Genomic DNA, 17,936 nt, shown 5'->3' on the forward strand with positions numbered 1-17,936 from the left:
GTGTAAAGTCCATAAGTCGTTCTATTTTTAATTAAGTGCTATATCAAGTGCTTTCATCGAACTGAATGTTTTATTACAGAGGCTTTGGCTGAGCACTGATGAGCACTCGTAGAAAGGATACCTCTTAAGTTGATAAAGTTAACAGTTTATAATGATTACAGTGTCCATAATATGCTATTTTTTACTCAAGTACTACATCAAGTCCTATCTATTTCACTTGACACTCTTCGTCGGGAGTTATGACTGTCTCTGTCCTTGGTAAACAAGTGGTGTGATTTTTCAATTTTACTCTCAGACGTTCCTGAGTGTTATGACTGCTGATCGACTATAAATAGATCATTTTTGCAACACTTATACCGTATTTTACAGTTATATCGTATTTTCTTAGTACCAGAGTAGTGTACTGTTACACAACTGATATTACAGATATAAATCTTGCTTCATACATAAATAATTTAAGTGATTTGATAATTCCACACAACTTATGTCCATTGGAATAAAATCATTTTTATAGAGCTAATGATTTTTAGTGTTTCAGTCATGAGGGAAATGATGAGTATTGGGTACATGTATAAATATGAGACGAGAAGAGTGTTTTATCCTCAGAAAAGTTGAGTGGATGAAGATATATGTGCATAGTTTTTAAATTTTAGATAAAAATACTAAGAAATTGTACATATAGCATAACGTACAGTAAATTTTTTTTATGCATGTTCCAGTTCTCAAATCCCCACTTAAATATTTTTGAAATTAAAATTCTAATATTGACCTTATTCTGCTGGCACAAAATGTATTCAAGGTTGATGATCCGATTTTTAGATATCGTATCTTTTATTGCCTTTAAGCAATTTTTAATAATTTTGTATTGCAAGACATAATATACTCTTAATGAATAGGTGAGATAAAACCAACACAAAATATGCAATATTATATCGACAACTACATCAAATATAAACATTAATATTATATTACTGCCAAAAATGTTTTGTAGAAAAACCAAACCTTTTTTTTTAAATCCGAATTTCCTCTGTTTTGTTACATGTATAACTCCATTTTAGTGTGAGCCTTTTCCCGGTATATAGTATAGAATGTACTGTCACAAAGACTTTATTTCATATATATTTTTGTGTTTGAAACATATTTTGCTAATGGTATTCAACTTTAAAATAATCTGAATTTGAGAACTCAAACCCTAAGTAAACAGCATCCTTAACAAAAGAAAAAACTTCATTTTTGCACTTAAAATAGACCAAAGAAGGTTTTACTTCCATAACTACTTTAGTTCCCTGGTATATAGTTTGAGCTATGATCTTGGACAACCTCAAAATTATTTAACTCACAGGAACTAGTGCGTGCATCTCACTTTGAAGACCAAAACCTAAAACAACACACAATTAAGGTTTTGGTATTTAAAGTGATACATATACTTCAAAATTACAAAATATTTTTTCTGTATGTTTAAGTATTTGTAGTAGAGTTTTATTTTCGATTGAAGACGGGGTCTGGAGTATAAAAAGCAGCCAATGAGGAAGAAATTTCAATTTTCTTGGCACCTTCCACTTCAGAGAACACATTTCTGAGTTTACACTTGAATCGGCAAAAAACTATAAATTAAATTTTGTCATGCAACTAAAGTATATTGAAAGACACCTCTAAATAGTTAATTAAATTATTATTGATACATTGCTGCTTTAGAAATTCTTAATTTAAATTTTGAAGTGATCCAAAAATTCAAATTTCCTCAGATTTGATTTTGATTTGTTTACTTCTCTATAACGGAAATGCCTATTGCTATAGATGCACAGTAGATGGCGGGACAGCTTGTCTTAACTCAAAACTAAATAACACTAAGTAATTCTTGTAATTGATTTATTACTCTATTATCACTGGTAATCATAAAGAAAGAGAAAGATCACACACTTGTGTAACGATGGAGAGTCGGTCCTGGAGCTTCACACTGATAGTATTAAGTTATCCTTATCTATTAATGCATGGGGCCTCCCAGGTTACAGGTTCTAGCAGTATATATTAATTTATAAACAAAAGTCATCACATTAAGTAAGAAATTATAAAAGCAATCCTATGCCACTGATACCACTAATCATGCTGATTTCAGATTCTAGTGAAAAATCCAACTTTCTCACAGATGTGTTTTAAATCTAAAATACAGCTCTGTGAAACAGATTAAATCATCAGTCTTCATCTGTCTACTGTTTACTTCGTTTTAATTTACCCTGCTTCATCTTTTCCGCAATTATTTAGATTACAAGAATGTTTTGGAGGGAATTTTATTAGAGCAGAGGTAAACCAAAAGAAAACTTGAGCTTGTAATGTACTACAGTGAATTACAATTTGTAACCTTAACATCTAATTTAATAAATTGTATATGAATATTTTTTTCAAATATTTCTGATAATCAAATATTGGGCCCATATGCAAAATCATTAGGTAAATATAGCTTTTCCTTCCTGGAGCCTCTTTCACATTTGCAGATTTGGGGGCTGATTCATTGACATTTGGCGGGAGGGGTTACCCACTGTGTCAGTACTAATGTGCATTAGCCTCTTGCACCTAACACACATTATTGTTGATAAAAATTATCCTGACCATTGAATTGGTTGTTCTTTTAAGTTTAAAGTATTTTCTTACTAATTACATATATGTGAAAAAATGATGCTTACTATGATATAGATGTTTTAATAAAGCTTTAAATAAAAAAACCCCCCAAAAAACAAAAAAACAAAAGGGATGTTTGTTTTGGCAGTAGTTTTTTTTAGAAGTACATGCATTTTTAGATGCTTATTACTTAAAGAATGAAAATCAGGGAAAGGAACTATGCACACCATTTTATTATTAAATGACCCTAAAGATTTTTTAGTTATCCGATCAGCACGTGTTTCGGGTATTTAGAATCTATTAATAGATTCTCGCTGCATTGTTATCAGTTTTGGAGGTGGGGCCTGCTTCCTTATATGCTTAATTGCCGTCTGTGTGGATATTCAACTAGGTCAACCCCGGTCTTTAAAAGGATTGTATTAACATTTTAACTTAATTCGTTACAGGGCAATCGTTGTCGTGGTACTACATAGAATATGGAACTCAGTAGATGTGTTTCCAGATGGACAATAGGAGTACACCGAATTACACTGGCTATTATTTATTTCATGTCTATGCAAGGTAAGCCATTATGTAAATTTTCTATTTTAAATTTTACTGTAAGATAGTGCTCTATATAAACCGAAGTTGTTTGGAAAAGGCTTTACCTGTGACTTTTAAAAAATAAATACAGTCTTCCGTGCAAAATTACAAATGTTTTGCTTTGTTATAAATGTATCTTTATCAATAGAAAAGTTTTTTTTTCATTTTTTTGTACTTTGATAGCAGTTTTTTCTAATAGAAGTTCAATCGATTTCAGCAATCTCAAAATAGGCCTTATTAAGATCATCAAAAAATTATTATAACTTCCGAGTCGCGTAAATCTTTGTAAAAGTAAAACAAACTCCAAAAAACCTGAACATCCGCTTCGTAGATTGCAGTAAATGGAGTGGATTCTTATTTTACTGTTTAAAGAAATATACAAGCTTAACAAAGGTTATCACTCCCTCTCAATGTATCAAGAGTTAAAAGATTTATAAAAATTGAAGACTAAACATTATTGCTAGTATAGTGCAGCTGCGGTGTCTAAAAACCCAAGCAATAGATTCGGATTAGCGTGTGGAGTGTGGATGGGTTTAGAAAATACAGCATGCACATTTTTTTTCATTTAAAACAAGTAGTGAAAATCAAACCATGAATTCATTCTCTGCACATCGCAATCTTATTTTTTAATAATATTTTAGGCTGTAGGGACACATGAATGAAACTAATGAAAAGTTTTTCAGATGAGTTGATTTTAGAGAGGGCACACCTTAAATGTGTATAAAAATACATAAACTTCTTTTCAAAAACTAAAATGCTACACTCTTTGAGATTACCATGCAAACATCTTTAGAAAATGAAGATTCTTAATTGTAGAAACTGTGACCCTCGGACCAATACCGTGTGCCCCAAAATAGGTTCAAAGTTCAAAGAAATATACAAAGAAAACATTAAAAACTGTTCTCAACCATGTTACCCACTATCACAATGCAAGCATTTTCAGATAGTGTAGATCCTAAAGTGCTAAAACTGAGACTCTCAGACAAATACTAGAGGCCCAAGGGGGTTGAAAGTTTAACATAAAAATAAAAAGGGAAAATGTTTAAAAATCTTTATCTAAAGAACAATTATGCTACAATTTATGATACATGTGTCACTATTCAATTATAAGATGTTGTAAATTCTAAGTTGTCAAAACTATGCCCCTAGATCAATAATGGTGCCTTAAGATGGAATCAAATTTTAACAGAAATATATAGGAAAAATGTTTAAAAATTTTCTTATCAAGAACTACAATGCTAAAACTTCTGAGATTACTATGCAAGCATCCCGTAGATTCTATCTTGTAGAAAGAGTGACCACTTACCAAATGATAGGCTCCAAAGTTGTTAAAAGTTCAAAAAGAAATATATAAAAAAATTGTTTAAAAATCTTTTTATTAAGAAGCACGATACTACTAAACGACATCATGTAAGCCGCTTAATATCTTCATCTTCTAAAGCCAAGGTCACATTGTCCTTGTCTTGCTGTTAATGATTACTAAAAGTCAAATATATAACTTTAATATTATTCAAATTTTGTGTATTTTTCAACCTCGCTCTTTTCCTAACTTAAAAATAAGTCAAGGTACTTTATTTTTTGTCATTAATTATTTCCTATAATTATAAAATTTGATACGCTGAGGGCTAGGAAAATAAGATTGGTCAGTTGACGCACATTTTGTCTTAGGATATGATGTTTAAAAACTAGATTTTAATAATCCTTTTTTATGTATTGTTTTTTAGGTATATAGAGAAAAGATTTTGTGCATTTTGAGCATTACAGTATTATAAAAGAGTTTAATATTAAGAATTTTGAAAGAGATACTAGACAGTTGATCAGGTAAGCAATGTGACCCATGAGACTCTTATCTTTAATTCATCTCTATATTACTAAATCATCATGTGAGTGCACACGTTGTAGTCTAGTATCTATAAAAACAATTCACTTGATAAAATTCGATAGTCACTCAGAATCTTCTGACCAACAAAGGTCATATTCCCTGGAATATTTTAACATGCTGTTTATTTTTGATAACGTGCGAAGTTCGGTAGCTGTTGAATTTATTCCAATTCAATTTTCAGTTTTTTCGTGTAAGAATATCATAAAGGTCGTTTTACCTTTAATATGTTCCAAATCCATATGTTACATTCAAAGATTGTTGCATTCTTAATGTTAGTTTTATTGAAATGCTGACAACTATAAAATTTTACGATACTTATTAATTTTAAGCATATTACGCTACAATCAGAAAGAAAACTGAACTTTATTTATTTTACAACTATTGATAAACAAGTTTTACAACTTATATTAATATCTCTCGTTGGCACGGATGTTAGCGCGAGAGGGTCATTGGTGTGGGAAGAAGCCGGAATACCCGGAGAGAACCCACGTGTCCAAGCGGGCGACCACCATACCCTATCACATACAACCACTGTCGATCACTGGGATCGAACTCGGGTCGCAGTGGTGAAAAGCGAGTGCATTGTCCACTATGCTACTTGGACCATACAATCAGAATTAAATTATTTCTTAAAAAAGATGTATTTCTATACTCTTCTAATCTAACATATTATACATCTATACCATATATTTACGAAAATTAATTATGAAAATTATGAAATTATGAAACTATTCTTCTACATACTTTTTAATGAAAAGCTCATTTGTTACAAACCCTACAAATCTCATTTTAGTGCCGATTTGTGTATTTTTGCACTGCTTTTGTCCATATTTCTTTAAAGAATTATGACATTTCATTTAAGTTTTCGAGTATAGATACAGAACAAAAATGGTAAAATCATATTATTAAAAATATTAAAAATGCTAAATGTGGCCAATGTTAGCATTACATGCAGCGAAAGAAAGAAAACGGTCACATTGCACTTTTAAAGAGCCATTGATGTTAAATTTGTGGCCATTTACAAAGCATCACTGCAGCTTTACTTTCGTATTATAGGTATGTTCATGTATCAAAAGCTATCTGAACTTAATAACTATGTCCAAATGGAGTAATAAGAAAATAATTTTTCTTTCAGGACAAGTGTGGTCTAAGTATTCTGTGAACGTAGCGTCTCAGTCCACATGGGTAAATCCTGGTGATAATTACACGGCGAACTGCAATGTGCCAGGTCTAGAAGCTCTCGACTATATATCCACATTAAAGGTCAAGTGGTTCCACAACGGTCAACCGCTGACAAGTCTGTGTGAATTTCTGTCATCTGAACTCGCCCAGAAATATAGCTGCAAAGTTTTGTCACCAAAGACGAACAATATTAGTTTGTTACTCACAGTAAAAAGTAATTACTGCTTTAACACTCTTGAAACTAGGTCAGATCAATGCTTTGAAAAGGAGGTAACAGTCTAGTTTAAAGGAATACAAGTACGAGGGTTATTAGAAAATTTCGCGGACAAAGCATTTTACGAAAAAGATACTGTGTACTTTGAATGATGACGTTTGTTTTATTGAATGACAAGCAATTGAAAATAAGTAATAAAAAAAAGATTTAAATATTTTTTTTTCAAAATATACAGCGATTTTTACTTTGCATGGATTAGATTTACGGAGCACCATTTCATATTTCCAAGGCGTCAGGTGACGTCAAACAACTGGAAGGCAAACCAGATCCGGACTGTATAGGGGTTGGGTGCTCAAAATATTAGTTCTTCCCTCTTTAAACCTCTGATTCCAATTGTAAACCTTTGTGGGCATATAACAACCTGTTAATCTTCATCGGATAAGTTCCTACTTGCATACAAAATTTAATGGCGGCCAGGTGCTCCAAAGTGTCCATTGATGTTAACGTTTTCGGCACAATTTTTCATGCATTGGTCGTTCATATTCGGCGATAAAACGGTAAAAACATTCTTCAATTTAATTGAAACTTTCACAAAATGACCTTCATAAGCAATTGTTATGTCATATGTTATATATTGAATTCGTATGCGCTTTAACAGTGCATTTTTTTTTTGATAAGGAAAAAATACGTTCAAAATATGAAAAGTTTAAAAACTGACATGCTCCGTTAAGTATATCTTATCATAAATTTAAGCTGTATATTTTTTATGTTGCATTTAACAAAACTAAATCTGTACATATTTTTTAGAAAATACGTGACGTTTAATTATGAAAAGTTTTACTGGTATCATGCGAATAGTCCGCTCACAATCGAACTTGTCTGCAAAATCTTCTAACAACCCTTGTACATTCCTGTCAATTTGATCGTGGATTCAATTACTTGTATCATATTATTTTTCCAGTTTATATGAAGCAGCATTACAATATTTGAGCTCATTTACTCAAATTAAAAAAAAATGTCTACCGTTTTTTGGCTAAGTTATCTTTTGATTCTCTAACACGTATTAACATTTGTTTGGTTTTAATCGGACTGAAATGTCACACTTTGATCGGTATAACCATAGCATGTGACTGCCCCATTTATCTCTTTGTTTGTTCGATGAGAATTAATATTCGGTATTATGGCCGTTATTGACCGACGCTTTTATATTATTTTTATATTATTTAATACAGAAATCGCATGCTTTAAATTCTTAAAATATTTGGAGTGGTTACTCTTTGAAATTCTTAAACATTAGTGTAGTTGCCCTTTGAATATTGAAGTCACATTGTTGTGTCTTGGTTAGAACACAATAGCAGCGTCGATATTTGCTCAAACCTCTGCAGAAGAAAAGAAGAATAGGTTAAAAATTGAATAGCCAAAAAAAAACACCCAATTTAAGTGAACATTAGTGAAGCGAAGATTTTCAAAGAGCATTTGAAAGGTAGGATTGATGATTTTCAAGAGTTTAAAAAAGTTAAATTTGCTGAGATGTTAGGCGGCTTGTATATATGGGTTTACGTAGATTATCGACTTTTGTTAATAAATGTTTCATGTGATTGTCCTCGGGAAAACAAAGCACTTTTTAGGTTTGTTACTGACTGACTACAAAAATATATCGAATTGAGCAATTTCATAGACAGCTTGGCTTTGCCTCGCCATCAATGAGATTGATCTAGCCGATATATTTCTAAAGTCAGTCAGTAACAAACGTGATAAGTAATAGTGTTACCAGATTAAACTGATCAAAGACCAGTAATATAATGTTGTCACTATCATTGTTACATTAAAGTATTTTAGTTGTATATATTTATTTGAATATTTGAAGATGTTCAGAAGTCAGATGTAGGTAACCTGACCTGTGAGGTGTATGAGAGGATCAGGAATTGGGATTGGAAGTGGGTCAGAGATGAATTGGTGGCCATCAAGTCCGTTGCTATAAACTTAAGAGGTTGGAAACAGTAAAGTAGCAAAATGTTTCTAAAGAGGGGAGGGGGTGTTTGATATGTCATTACAGTAGTTTTTGATGTTGTTTAAGTAACAGTGCAAATGAACTGAAAGTGAATAAAGAAAATATGTAAAGCAATAAAATCTTTGATATATATCTCTTTGCAAATAATTGTAGCAATGGATTGCAGGATGTTTAAGAACTTCGTTTTCTTAAAAAAAATTAATCATATTTAAAACATCGCTATAGTCCAGCAGTTATGCTACTCTGTATTATTCCCCAAACACATAGAACGTATCAAGAATATTAAGTTTAAGATCGACGTCTATAAATGATTTTTTACTATCACCTATAGAGGGTCAACGAAAGGTTCATCCATAAGTTATTTGTTCTATCATCGTTACAGAGCCCAACGAAAAAAGTTCCATAACTAATACTGAACTTATCAAAGGCATGATGTTCAAATTTGACCCGAGAAGTGATTATGCTCTCACCCAGGACAACAATGAGGTTCCTCACCAGATGGAGGTCTTACCTGGCAGGTATGCTCCCTTCTGTCAGGTGTTTGGTAGCATGCACAAAGTAAGCGTCTGCATCATGATGGGTGACCAGGTAATGCAGGGAAGGATGAAGGACATACAAAACAAGACTGGCAGACAATTTGTAGATGAGGACACAGACTTCAGAGGTTAGTGGCGACATGGATCTTTGTTATAGTAAAAATGTTAAGTGTAGAGGAATGATAACCAACAATTCTAGCTTATCTGAAATTTTGGCTAGTTGCTTAAAGTCCTAACACAAGACCAGTTGAGTTGCTCTTCCGTTTATGCTACAAATGTCTATCTCCCCCAACCCGTTAAACAAAATGGAAATTAGAGTAATTATATTCACCTATGATTGTTGATTCTGAAGAGGTGTAGAGGGGTTAGATGGATCTGGTTATGAAGGAGAGATTTAAAGTCAATTAAAGCTGAACACCGCTCGTAAATAGGCACCGTCACACAGGTACCTGGTATATAAACCCTCCGATTTTGTTACACCCGATTGCACATCTGAAACTTAGTGCCTATTTGGGAGCGGTGTTCAGCTTTAAGCTGGTTGGAATGATCGGTCTTGTAGTTATATTTCTCTCGTCAGACCAGATTACGTCTATCACTCCCTGGCGCTAGCAAGTTATTTTTTTCATTCCTAAGACAGAATCATTAAAGCTATGCTGCTATTAAAGAGTCTTGTTGATTTCTGATTAAACGCAAAGAAATAATATTCGCGTATTATATAATAATGTGAAAAGCAGCCCTGGCAGATTAAATTTTTTTATGATAGTTGTTAACTGCTCTCGAGTTTGTTTCTTTGAAATTTTCCAAATACCCTTCCCTCCCTCCAAAAAACAGACAAACTAGACCAAAAAAAAAAGACAATAAATAAATGTTATGAGATTTAGTTCATTTGATTTTTTGCATGTGTTTTTCATTATTAATTTGCATAGATTCTGTATTTTGGAAGTATGATATTATAGTTTACTTTAAATTATCATTATTAAACCTGTTACTGAACCATTTACATGTTCCAAAGGTGCTCTGATCTTGATTTATGTTGCAATAATCAGAATCTACGTCTGCTTTAATAATTGAAATTAACTTTGACCTGGAACAGTGATAAGGATGCTGAATTTTGCAGGCAACGACCAAGTTGATGTGATGTGCATTGCAGAAATCGATGGTCTACCAGACTCCAAAATGCAACGAACCTATCAAATTTTAGTCAGAAAAAGTAAGTAGTTCTTTTGAATAACGTTAATTTTTTCGAACTGTAAAAGTAGGTCGTCATAATGTTATGAACTGCAAATTGACCTGCCAACATACATGTAGATGAAGACGAACGTCGACAAATTACATTATTTTACTACATGGTTGATATGCCAACACAGAAATTGTAGTTTTTAATCCTACGATTACTGTAAATTTTCTTTTAAATAACCTTTTTTTAACGTTTGAAGATTTTAATGGGAGCAATTGAATAATTTCAACAATAAAATGCTTTCTTTGATTTTTGCGGGATATGGAGGTAGTGACAATGCCGATCAATACAGAACCTGAGTGAATCATCAAAAAAGGTTTCTATGGGAATATGAATCTGACACCAGCATGATTATTTCATGCAGTCCGTGATTTTCTAAAGTTTTTGAAGATTTTAACCAATCGATAAAAGGGGCCTGTAGATTTCAGTCCTCTCAGATTATATAGAGCTCTGATTATACAATCAATTTCTGTAATAAAAAGAGGGAATCATACCTAATGGATATAAATATAAAGTTAGGAATGCATATGGTGATGTAAACAAAATAAAACAAGAGGTACAAAAGGATTGCAAAAATTAAGTGTTGTGAATTTTGCAGCATCCAAAAAATCAAGACCAAGATACATTGATTTTACAAAGATTACTTCACATTTTTTCAGAGATTCAGTTTAATTTCTGGACTAAGAATGATAATTAATAAAGTTATTTGTGCTGTGTGATAACTGAAATTCATTGTTTTTCACTGAATATGAACTTGGCTACCATGCGATAAATTAACATGCAATAAAAGCTTTTAAAACTAGACTCGGCTTAAAGAATATACAGCTGTTGTCAGATTCTGTTTTTTTTGTAGGAGATCTTAGATTTACGTGTACCAATTCCTCTGCTATTGTTAACAACAAGCGACACAAGATAATGTGCAAAGTGACCGATACTGGGGCCATTTCTTGTAACAAAATCATGTGGAAGAGAGAGGACACTGGTGAAGATTATAGGCCCGGCAACTACATGTATAACAACATCAATGTATCTTGTAGGGTAAGCCAAGTGAACAGGATATATCCTGAAGCTAAAACAATATCAATGTACCTTGTGGGGTACTTTAAGTAAACACAACAATTGACTCTAGCAAACAACAAATGAAAATTCTTTAAATGATTATATTTATTTCAATTCATTTACTTCCTTTTTTAAACGATGTTGAAATACTGTAAAAATGAACGTGCTATTTATTGCACAACTCAATGTTTTATATATCAGTGGATAGTTTCCTTTTTAGCTAACCTGAGCTGAAAGCTCAAGTGAGCTATTCTGATCACATTTTGTCTGTCATCCGTCTGTCTGTCCGTCTGTCCGTCCGTCCGTCTGTCCGTCTGTCTGTAAACTTTTCACATTTTCAACATCTTCTCAAGAACCACTGAGACAATTTCAACTAAACTTGGCACAAAGCATCCTTAGCCTAAGATGATTCGAAGTTGTGAACATTAAGGACTGCACCCGTTTGCAAAGGGAGATAATTAGGAATTTATGAAAATTTTCACGAAATTTTCAAAAATCTTCGTCTCAGAAACTAATCAGCCAGGAAAGCTGAAACTTGTGTGAAAGCATTCTCAGGTAGTGTAGATTCAAAGTTGTGAAAATCATGACCCCCAGGGGTAGGATGGGGCCACAATGGGGGGGGGGGTCGAAGTTTAACATATGAATATATAGGGTAAATCTTTAAAAATCTTCTTCTCAGAAACTAATCAGCCAGGACAGCTGAAACTTGTGTGAAAGCATCCTCAGGTAGTGTAGATTCACAGTTGTGAAAATCATGACCCCCAGGGGTAGGGTGGGGCCACAATGGGGGTCGAAATTTTACATAGGAATATACCGAGTGAATCTATGAAAATCCTCTTCTCATGAACCATAAAACCAGGAAAGCTGAAACTTGTGTGGAAGTATTCTCAGGTAGTGTAGGTTCCATGTTGTGAAAATCATGACCCCAAGGGGTAGGGTGGGGCCACAATGGGGGTCGAAATTTTACATAGGAATATACAGAGTGAATCTATGAAAATCCTCTTCTCATGAACCATAAAACCAGGAAAGCTGAAACTTGTGTGGAAGTATTCTCAGGTAGTGTAGGTTCCATGTTGTGAAAATCATAACCACCGGGGGTAGGATGGGGCCACAACGGGGGGTCGAAGTTTAAGATATGAATATATAGACTAAATCTTTAAAAGTCTTCTTCTCAGAAACTAATCAGCCAGGAAAGCTGTAACTTGTGTGGTAGTGTAGATTCAAAGATATGAAAATCATGATCCCCAGGGGTAGGGTGGGGCCACAATGGGGGTTCAAAGTTTAACATATGAATATATAGAGTAAATCTTTGAAAATCTTCTTCTCCGAACCTAATCAGACTGATGATTCTTTATAATTGTTAAGACTTTGGCCCCAGGACAATTCTTTGGCCTCACAAGAAGGTGCAGAGTTTTATGTAGGTTTATATCCTATATATAAACTATTGTTAAGGATCTTTGTGAGAACTGCAATACTCAACATATGATATGACTATAAAATCATCCTGTTAGAAAAGGGACTAATGATTATAAACATAAGGATATCCAGGGGAAAATGGATTTTATTTATATAGGATTTACATGTATTATTGTACATTGTCCAGATAGTTTGTGTTAATTCCATGAAGCTGATTTTATCATACCTATTGTTCCTCAGGTGAGCGATGTGGCCCATGGGCCTCTTGTTACATTAGAAAACCTATATTGGAAAATGTAATATATGTAAACAAGTATGGTCATTGGTGAATAATTGTCGGAGTTTCGTGTAATTATGCTCTCCAGTTGATTGTGTCGTCTTTATTGCGATTTCGTAATAGATCAGATTATTAACTTAAAAATGAATATACTTTGAGTAGAAAATAACCATTTCCAAGATAGAAACAACACTGGAGATTCTGCAGTTGACGGCGAATGATTTAAAAACAACTTACAGTATAGTCTACAACTATCCCCTGTCTCAGACAAAAAAGTACCAGCTTAGAATTCCAAGAGGTAAGACCGGGCCAAAGCTTTGTTTTTTTTCTCAATATTTCAATAAAAGTGTGGCAGCTTTTGACCTAATGCATTGGTGTCTAAAACGCACATATCTGACCCTAGTTGGTCTTTCAAAAATGAAAGAAATGTGGCTAAATACTTTATGTTTTTCCATCGGACTGTTCAAAGCGTTTTATTAAAGTTTAAAGGTCTCACACAAGGAATTAATTTCACTATATGTTACTATATAGCTTTAATTCAGTTAATTAATTAACTATACTCTCAGCATTTACTTTATGAAAGAGAAATTTTAGTTAAATTAGATCAGAAAAATAACGCCTTATAAGAGAGATAATTGAGAGTAAACATACCTACCCCCAAGTACACGTGGGATCCACATGTTGACAAACAGGCTCAGCACCATCAAGGAAGTTGCATCATGCGCATCTAAAAAAATAGTTCCATTGACATTAGTGTGACAATTCCCTTAAAGTAATAATTCTCCTAGCCACTGGGTCCAAAATCAATACTATAGGCTTTAAATAAGGTGCCAAAAACGGAAGAAAGAAAAGAAATTGTCTCTAAATATATGGAACTACAATTGACTAAGTTTAGTTTGATTGGCTATTTCGTTGCGTAAGACCTTAAAGCAAATAAGAATTTTTCAAAGGTACATGTACATGTAAATGGGATGACAGATTTTTAAAAGTGAAAAAATAATGAGGATACTGCGTCCCTGATCTGTTGACGGGAAAAGTAAAAGAAGGGTTTATGGGAAACGTTCAAAAAGAAATAAAGTATAAATTGTGTTTTTACAAAAAATACTATAGAACATTTTTTTTACTGAAATTCGTGATGCCTCTCTTTACTCAAATTCATTTAACTTCACCATGAAACAAAAAAGAAATAGGAAAGTTAATTAAGCATTGCAATGCATGCCGAATTTTGCTTTCAATATATTAACTGAAAAATGAAAGACAAAACTGCAATCACAATCTTTTACGTGCCTACAAAAGACTTTTTCCATACTCTTTGTATCATTTGTGTGGATGTGTCCATACTACAAGCAAGTTTAACAGCAAGAAACGAAAAACACTGACTGTCGTCAAATGATATATTTTGGAGATAAGGGGAAAATGGTTGTAAATTTCATGACTTCTGTAATACATGGCCATAGCGTCATTGCCAAAGTAGTGAAATTTTGATCATATTTCAAAAAAGGAATCACTTCCGGACATCTAAAAAGCCTCTTTAATCCACATTTACAATGTATGTAGACAAGGTTGCCCTCTACCATGAATGTAAACTTTTTGTGCCACGGGGTAGGCGATTTGAATCTAGGGCCGGGCAAAATGATACTATAGAGGTTATGTATATTACGTTTTAATTTTTTTCTTAACTTTTGAATACATTAAATAGAAAAATTACTGCATGTTTAGAAATATCTTAAGGTCTTTGCCTAAATTTAAAATTTTCAAGTCCCTCAATCTAGAGGCATTGACGCAATTTTTCCCCTGTACTTCCTAAGCAGAAAAGTTTTAATAGAAATTCAATCCATAGATTCAGCAATCTCAAATAGGCATAATTTAGATCATTAAAAATTTTATTTTAACTTCCAAGCTTTTTGAAAGTGTATAATTGCGTGACCCTGGACATCCACTTCATAGATTGTAGTAAAACGAGCGGATTCATATTTTACTGTTTTTAAAAAAGTGTACAAACTTAACAAAGGGTGTTAATCCATTTCAATGAAATAAGAGTGAAAAGATTGATAAAAAATGAAGACTAGGAATATTATTGCTAGTACGACGCAGCTGCGTTGAGTTAAAAATGCAAGCAAAAGATTCTGATTCGGTAGTGGAATGTGGGTTGGTTTAGATTAATAACATACACATTTCTTCATTTAAAACAAACAGTGAAATATAAATTCAAAACATGGCATCTTCTACACACTGCTTTCTTTATCTTTTTAATTAATTTAAGTAGAGTCTGCAGGGACACATGCGCGTAAAGTTTTTGGATGAGTTGATTTTTGAAAGGGTACACCTTAAATGTAAATAAAAAGGCATAACCTTCTCTTTAAAAACTACAATAATGCACTTTATAACATTACTATGCAAACATCTTCAGAAAGAATAGATCCTATATTGCTAAAACTGTAATTCCCGAAACAATACTGGGGACCCAAGAGGAGTTGTAAGTTAAATATAACAAAGGAAAGGTTTAAAAATCTTCTTCTGAACTACAATGCGACAATTTATGATACATGTATCACAATGCAAGCAACATTAGACAGGTAGATTTTAAGTTGTTAAGTTGTTAAAACTATGACCATGGATCAATTATGGGGCCCCAAGACGGAATCAAATTTCCACAAAAATATAAATGTTTCTGAGATTACTATGCAAGCATCCTATGATAGTATGGTTTCTTACTTTTACAAAGTGTGATCCCTTACCAAATAATAAGCCCTAAAGTTGTTCAAAGTTCATAAATAAGTGTATAGATAATTGTTTAAACATCTTTTCATTAAGAAACACAATACTACACTAATGATATTATTTTGTAAGCTGCTAAATATGTTCATCCCCTAAAGTCAAGGACAAATTGTATTTGTTTACTGCTTATGATTATTAAAAGTCAAATCAATACAAAACACTGTTAAGGTCTGCTTTGTTGTGGCGCCGACCAGAAAGTACGCAAAATGTTAACTATGATATCATACAAAACAACACAGGGCGAAAAACAATGTTTAAGCAAGTCCTTAAAGGTGGCTTAAAGGTAGCGTAAAGGTGGCTTAAAGAATAGTGTGAGTCAGCTTTAAGCTGCGCTTATAGGTCCTTAATGTCCAAACTTCTTTAAGTCACCTTTAAGCCATCTTTAAGCCACATTTAAGCATCTTTAAGTGGCATTTACGCTCCCTTTAAGTTGTCTTTAAACCATCTTTAAGTTCCCTTTAAGTCAAGTTTGATCAAGCGGAACAATAAAAACATATATTAAATGCCAAAGCTCTTTTATAGGGATGGGAGGGGGTCATCTGAGTGATTATATAATTTCTAAGGAAGGGGGGTGGGGTGTTCCAGGCGGTTTTAATCGTCGCTCCATTAAACACAGATCGCTATCATCAACACCGCTCCGATGGACACAGATTGCCGTTATAAAATTCTTTATAATTTTTGGGGGTTTCAAAATTATTGTAGGGGTGAGCGCAGTCTCTGTATCTTACATGTAATCTGTGCATTAAAACTAATTAAAGTATGTTTGTTTCCTATTATAGATTAATCGGTGAAATCTCTCTCTCTCTCTCTCTCTCTCTCTCTCTCTCTCTCTCTCTCTCTCTCTCTCTCAGTTCATCCGGTTATTAAACAAAATAAAGATAATGAACCAAAAATGCATGATTTAATTTGATAATCGGTTTAAGGTTTGTATTTTTTTTCAATTTTTATTATTTCTAGGTCTAACTCTAGATCTGCTAGATACATGTTAAAGATGAAAAGACCCTCAACTGCCTTTGTTATATCGGGCAGGATATTACTGCTTTGTTTGTCTAGACATAGTTTTGTTCGTTTGTGTATATCTAATTAGAGTCTATTGTTTTTCCAACTTAAGAAAACCCATGGAACTAACACAGAATACACAAGATATGCATAACAGTTGCGTCGTGTGCCCAGGTGCACGTTCGTGTATATATAATTAAAGTCTATTGTTTGTTCAACTTAAGAAAACTCCTGGAACTAACACAGAATATATAAGATATACACAACAGGTGTGTCGTGTGCCCAGGTGCACGTCAGGGTTTCTAAAGGCGTTGAATCTTAGCATGTACGAGTATACGATAAATCTAGCGAATAAAAGTTAATTTTCATTTGTAATTCATTTTCAGAGTATTATTTCCTAGCTCTGGGTTTCAAAAATGTTACGTATACAAATTAACAATACATGTATGTAAGAGTAAAATCTTGAGGCTAATTAATTAATGTACCGGTGATCATGAATAGGGGTTAATTATATAAATACATGTATAAGGATAAATATGTCACATACCCGCCCTGGTACATCATACAATTGTATGTACAAGTATATGTATACATCATTTGCAATTGCCACATGCATTAAATACTTCACCGGTAATTGGTAATATTGTTTGTTATAGAATTGATAGTTTAAAAATCATGTAAACAATTAAATATTTAAACATACTGGAACGGCGCCGCGATCATGAAAATCGGGAAATTGAACAAATACCCTAATAGTTTCAATGCATTTAATAAAAGAAATGATTTCATTTTCTTTCTTACATTTTTATAGCTATAAATTTGATGAACGTATATCTGCTCGGTTTAAATTTATTAACTAAGAGCCTACTAGTGAGCCTAACGGTTTCCATTTAGGTATAATATATTTTTGTTCACTGAAGACCAAGTTCCGTATTTCATTCTTAATACATGCATGCATGTAATTTATAAATTAGATATTGATTGTTACAAACTGAATGGTTTGTCAATGGTTTGTCAAAATCTTTTCAAGTAAACACATTCAATACATTGATTCAATATCCACTGATATATAGGACATAAAAACCCTTTAAATATGTAAGTTGCCGTGGCGCAGAGGAAGTGTGGTGATGCTAGTAAACAAAGGGTT

The 17,936-nt window shown here is 33.0% G+C and overlaps 1 protein-coding gene across 2 annotated transcripts in view; it reads left to right on the forward strand.

Annotated features, from left to right (window-relative positions):
• Positions 1–3,062: 3,062 nt before the first annotated feature.
• LOC128164188 (uncharacterized) overlaps positions 3,063–17,936 on the forward strand; it is a 35,761-nt gene continuing 20,887 nt past the window's right edge. Inside the window, exons 1-7 of one of the 2 annotated variants that reach the window (XM_052827942.1) lie at positions 3,063–3,177; positions 6,216–6,476; positions 8,344–8,466; positions 8,870–9,151; positions 10,141–10,233; positions 11,114–11,298; positions 13,175–13,310. In XM_052827942.1, the coding sequence (XP_052683902.1) occupies positions 3,093–3,177; positions 6,216–6,476; positions 8,344–8,466; positions 8,870–9,151; positions 10,141–10,233; positions 11,114–11,298; positions 13,175–13,310 (1,165 nt within the window). In that variant the 5' untranslated portion in view covers positions 3,063–3,092. Of the gene's footprint in view, positions 3,178–6,215; positions 6,477–8,343; positions 8,467–8,869; positions 9,152–10,140; positions 10,234–11,113; positions 11,299–13,174; positions 13,607–17,936 lie in introns of those variants that run through there. The other variant, XM_052827941.1, reaches the window with a different exon arrangement.

This window comes from Crassostrea angulata, chromosome 9, assembly GCF_025612915.1.
Source record: "Crassostrea angulata isolate pt1a10 chromosome 9, ASM2561291v2, whole genome shotgun sequence".
Lineage (NCBI taxonomy): Eukaryota > Metazoa > Mollusca > Bivalvia > Ostreida > Ostreidae > Magallana > Magallana angulata.